The following is a 5100-nucleotide window of genomic DNA, read 5'->3' on the forward strand; positions in this document are numbered from 1 at the left end:
ACTAAAGTTCTTTTTCAAGGTTTTGTAAATAAAATGTTTAAATTTTTCAGTTAAAAAGTGTACGGGGTCTTAAAATTTCAACAAAATTAGGCCTGTAACTTTTGGCCTCAGAATACTAACGATTATATGAATTTTTATTACTTTTATGTAAAGGTTATAGGAAGGCTAATTAAATACAGGGGACATGTATCCATTTAAGTACTAGTCTCTCATATGAAGGCTGCCTAAAATGTTGATAACAATTTTAAATTGGTCAGCGCTGTTTTAATCAATTCGCACGCCATTCAGCAGTGCACCGCTGGGGAGAGGGGCGAGGCAGCATCTAAATTAGTGAAAGCTTTTTAAAGCTTTCTATACATTATCTTTGGTTGCTGATGCTCATCATACTTTCTATAGATTTTATATGGACGCGCTCAACATCGACGACCAAAGAGCTCTTATCCACAGAAAGTTTTAAAAGGCTGTGCCTGTGAGCTATGCTTTGACAGTCACTATTCTAAAAGAAGTCCATTTCTGTCTTTTGCATAAAAAAAAAGTTTACTAAAAATAAGCTGCCAACGTTTGCCAAACTTAATTATTTTATTTGAATTAGTTTTGCTCGTGATCAGTTTGTCTCAGAAAGCGACTAATCAATTTTGAAGTGACCAGAAGTAGAGTTTGGCCACTTAGCGCACAAACTGCTCAAATCCAAGTTTCTGATTGAACAGAAAAATTTTAAAAAGATAATAATCTAGAACTCAAAGTAATATCAGCAGATTTATATCGAGAACACTAAAAGTACTTCTAAAATAAAATAAAAAGCATTTTTAAACAGCTCAACTCAAGCAGTCTTATCTACAAATTACAATCTCAGCATTATTCAAGACATGCTTCGAATAAATCCAGATTTAAGTATGTAAGCAATTTCTCGTTTCACTGGACACAAATAAAGTGGCATAAGGCAACGTTGTATTGTTGCAAAGTAAATGTTGTAAATGACAACATTAATTCTTAGAAATTTCGAATACTTTCACGAGCAAGCGCCCCCCTCCGCCCCCCCTGCGCCAAACTGTTAGCTTCATAAAGTGTGTCCAACCAATTAAACTTGCGAACTTGACGACCTACATACATCAGCGACGGGAACGCGCTTTGGAGGGATGCTATGCCACTTATCGCTTACAAATAAAGTATGTATGTATGTATGTATGTACACACACACATAGAATAAAAAGCACTTGAAATCCATCAAAAAGCTTACGAAGCAACATAAATGTGGCAAAGAACAACAGTATCCGTGGCATTTATGAAGCCATCAATGGCGCGCATGGATAACAACATCCAAATAACAAACACCAAAAAGTACAACAACAACACCAACATGCACATCACCATTTTATGGGCTCGTGTAGCGCTCATACATATGCATCACACGAACATCGAGCAGCACTCGGGCCATTTTGGACCTACACATAAAAGCAGTCATCAAGTACAAAGTTTGGCAACATTTATTACCCCGTTCGCCCGATAAAAATAAGAAGCAACACTTAAAAGTTGCAATTGTAAATTTTAAAATGTCACTACTTGACGATGGCTTAATGTTGCAACATCGAGCGAGCGAGTGTGTGAATGGTGAGTGGTGAATGGTGAATGTGGATGGATGCTTTAGCACAGATATTCACGGCAAACAACAAAAAAGTTTACATCCAAAAATCTGCAGCTAAAATGCGTGCACTTATTCATCAAAACCCTAAAAAAAAAACCATTCAACATTGCTTACTTAGTAAGCGCACCGAGCTGCTCGGGTTAAGTGTAACGCTGCCCGCCATCCGCCACCATTTCCTCTACCCCACCCCCACCCCACCATTTGAAGTGAAACTGCAGCCAGTAAAGAGACTTCGCTGTTGTTTTCTGGCGAACAAATAAAATTTATTTCTGTTCATACAAACAAATACTGCGTTAATCTAGAAAATAAATTCAAAGAAAATCGAATCGCGTGAAAAAAGAAACAGAGAAATTCTGAGGGATTGACTTTGAGTGGGTTTGTGTTTAATGTTCCTTTTTTATATTTGCTATTCCTTCTCATTAATGTGTAGATATGTATGTGTTCCACAAGCCAGAAGGCTTGACAAGCTGTAGCTGAATGATGGCCAGTCCAGCGTTTAGGGCGCTTCGTTTCAGCTGGTTGTTGGTGTTGGTTTGGTGACTGCACCGACTGCTTAGAAGCACTTGCGGTGCACAATGCCAGGGCCGGATTCATCGTATTCCTGCTTAGAGATCCACATCTGTTGGAAGGTGGACAGAGAGGCGAGAATGGAGCCACCAATCCAGACGGAGTATTTACGCTCTGGTGGGGCAATGATCTTAATCTTGATGGTGGACGGAGCCAAGGCAGTGATTTCCTTTTGCATACGATCGGCAATACCTGCGTTCACAAAGAAAGAGCATTTAACATATGTATGTATGTATATAAAAACCAATTCCCGCACTTACCTGGGTACATGGTGGTGCCGCCAGACAGTACATTGTTGGCGTACAAGTCCTTGCGGATATCAACATCGCACTTCATGATCGATTGGTAGACGGTCTCGTGGATACCGCACGATTCCATACCCAAGAACGAGGGTTGGAAGAGCGCCTCGGGCGTGCGGAAACGTTCGTTGCCAATGGTGATCACTTGGCCATCAGGCAATTCATAGGACTTCTCCAACGATGTGGAGGCAGCCGCCGTGGCCATTTCCTGCTCAAAGTCCAGCGCGACGTAGCACAACTTCTCCTTAATGTCGCGCACAATTTCACGCTCAGCAGTGGTGGTGAACGAGTAGCCGCGCTCGGTCAGAATCTTCATGAGGTAGTCAGTCAAATCGCGACCAGCCAAATCCAGACGCAGGATGGCATGTGGCAGGGCGTAACCTTCATAGATGGGCACTGTGTGCGAGACACCGTCACCAGAGTCCAGCACAATGCCAGTGGTACGACCGGAGGCGTATAGGGACAGCACAGCCTGGATGGCGACGTACATGGCGGGCGAGTTGAAGGTTTCGAACATGATTTGAGTCATCTTCTCGCGGTTAGCTTTGGGATTCAGTGGTGCTTCGGTGAGCAGAACTGGGTGCTCTTCTGGAGCCACACGCAATTCATTGTAGAATGTGTGATGCCACACTTTCTCCATGTCGTCCCAATTGGTGATGATGCCATGCTCGATGGGATATTTCAAGGAGAGAATACCACGTTTGCTTTGCGCTTCATCGCCGACATAGCAGTCCTTCTGACCCATACCCACCATCACGCCCTGATGGCGTGGGCGGCCCACTATCGAGGGGAAGACGGCACGTGGAGCATCGTCACCGGCGAAGCCAGCCTTGCACATTCCGGAGCCATTGTCCACGACCAGAGCAGATGGTTCATCGTCACACATTTTGGCCGATTATAAGTTTTCGCTATAAGACACACAAATGAACACTGATCAGCTTGGGTAATTCGATATCCAATATGCGCCCGGGAGATCGGTTCGTAGCGGAACCGAACCGAAGGGGGTTTGCTTTGAAGGGAAACACTTACACAAATATAACGACAGTAACTACTTAAACACACAAAATCCAAACGAGCAGTGGACGGGAATGCCTGCAGCAACGTGTGAACTCCGATGTGACAGCAACCAAAGTGATTCTTTAGTGCGGGTCGCAACGGCTTATAAATCGAATGTGTCGACGCTCTCACGAACCGCAAATCTCATTTTGATGCCACTTCACACACTATCAGTCACATATCGCAAATTTCTCATTCACATACTTACGACAACTGCTGCATTATGATATTACTAAACGAACAACAACAACAGAAAAACAACACAGGGAACACAATAAATGTTGCTGTTGAAAAAGACATTTTGATGGGCGTCCGAGTGAGATGATCTTCTATTCGGATGAATTGTGATTGCCTTCGAAATGAGACACAAAAATTCGGTTGCCAAGAAGTAATGCAATTTTCAAATGTCATTGTATTTGTTTGGCATGTGTGCGGACAGCGGCACCCAGAGAAAGGGCCGTCGACGTACATATGTAGGCGCGCAGGATCAAGAATAATTTTTACTCGCATTCATGCTTTGTTTTGATTTGATTATAAATATAAATTCGCTATGCAACGGCGTCGAAGTGAGAAAACACTCTTGGCTAATGCACGATCGCCATAGATGGTGTGGCATGCAGGGCAAATCATTCATGCCACACATTGTGAGACGTACGTTTGCTTGACAAGTTGTATGCGCCCTCGCGTTGATTAATGATCATTGCGATTAAGAAATTATGTGTTCAAAAAAATAGTAAAATATCGAGAAGAAAAGATAACATCAGGAAAAAAAGAAAATATTGATCAGTTTGAGAAAAACTTTTAATCAAAGAAAAAATAGATACAGATTAAAATTTGCGAAGTTTATAGAAGGCTATTGAATTTATTATAGTTAATTATGCGGAAAAGTGAGTAAATTGGCACATTATCCAAAGCATCTGATCCTATTTATTTTCCTGATTGTGTTAAGTAATCCTTCATCTATGGCGACCAGTAGGTATTGTAAAAAAAACAGTTTTTACCAAAAAATACCTACATCTGGCAAATGTGGCGCACTAAAATATTTCCGTTTTGTCTTTGAAAATATCTGCAAGCGGCTTCAGGATCAAAACAGAGCCACATACACACCCTCAAGGGAAGCCTTAAAAAGAGCGCAGACTCTTCATACTTTTGAAAACGAAGCGCCTTTATAAAGAAACTCTAAACTTGCTTAAAAAATTTTGGCTTTCAAGGCAGGCACTTGCATATTAGCCCAGGAAATTCCTGTCATGGCTTCTTGGGTTTGTTTGGCTTGGTTTTAAAACTTCTCCTTTTGGATATAATCGATACTTCTTTTCATAAATAAATGCCAGAGAAATATGTAGAAATCTTAATTGAAGGTTTTTGTTACGAGTATCTTTATTTGCGCTACAAATGTTTGCCGTTTTAGTACAAAAACAAAACTCTTTTCAAAATGCTTCTCTACCTTAACTAAATATACCGACTTTTGAATTAAATACATATGTATTTATGTGTGTTTTTTCTAGGCAACCATTGTGTGAGTAGCGCTCACAAACT

The 5100-nt window shown here is 41.3% G+C and overlaps 1 protein-coding gene across 2 annotated transcripts; it reads right to left on the reverse strand.

The window, feature by feature from the left end:
- Nucleotides 1–1936: 1936 nt before the first annotated feature.
- On the reverse strand, nt 1937–3630 carry LOC118733045 (actin, larval muscle). 2 transcript variants are annotated; one of them, XM_036462218.1, is made up of 3 exons: nt 3538–3630; nt 2470–3416; nt 1937–2401 (listed from the first exon to the last, which is right to left on the reverse strand). In XM_036462218.1, the coding sequence occupies exons 2-3, from the start codon at nt 3392–3394 to the stop codon at nt 2196–2198; spliced, it is 1131 nt and encodes a 376-aa protein (XP_036318111.1). In that variant the 5' UTR covers nt 3395–3416; nt 3538–3630; the 3' UTR covers nt 1937–2195. The 2 variants fall into 2 exon arrangements, with proteins under 2 accessions (XP_036318111.1, XP_036318112.1); XM_036462219.1 differs by lacking the exon at nt 3538–3630 and having other exon boundaries at nt 2470–3493.
- Nucleotides 3631–5100: the final 1470 nt, after the last annotated feature.

Source organism: Rhagoletis pomonella, unplaced genomic scaffold (assembly GCF_013731165.1).
Source record: "Rhagoletis pomonella isolate Grant_MI unplaced genomic scaffold, Rhpom_1.0 Rhpom_scaffold_00002, whole genome shotgun sequence".
In the NCBI taxonomy this organism is placed as follows: Eukaryota; Metazoa; Arthropoda; class Insecta; order Diptera; family Tephritidae; genus Rhagoletis; species Rhagoletis pomonella.

Coding starts and splice junctions, on each gene's coding strand:
- LOC118733045 (XM_036462218.1), bottom strand. CDS start 3,394: ATGTGTGACGATGAACCATCTGCTCTGGTCGTGGACAATGGCTCCGGA. Junction 2,402..2,469: donor CGGCACCACCATGTACCCAG/GTAAGTGCGGGA, acceptor TTGTGAACGCAG/GTATTGCCGATCGTATGCAA.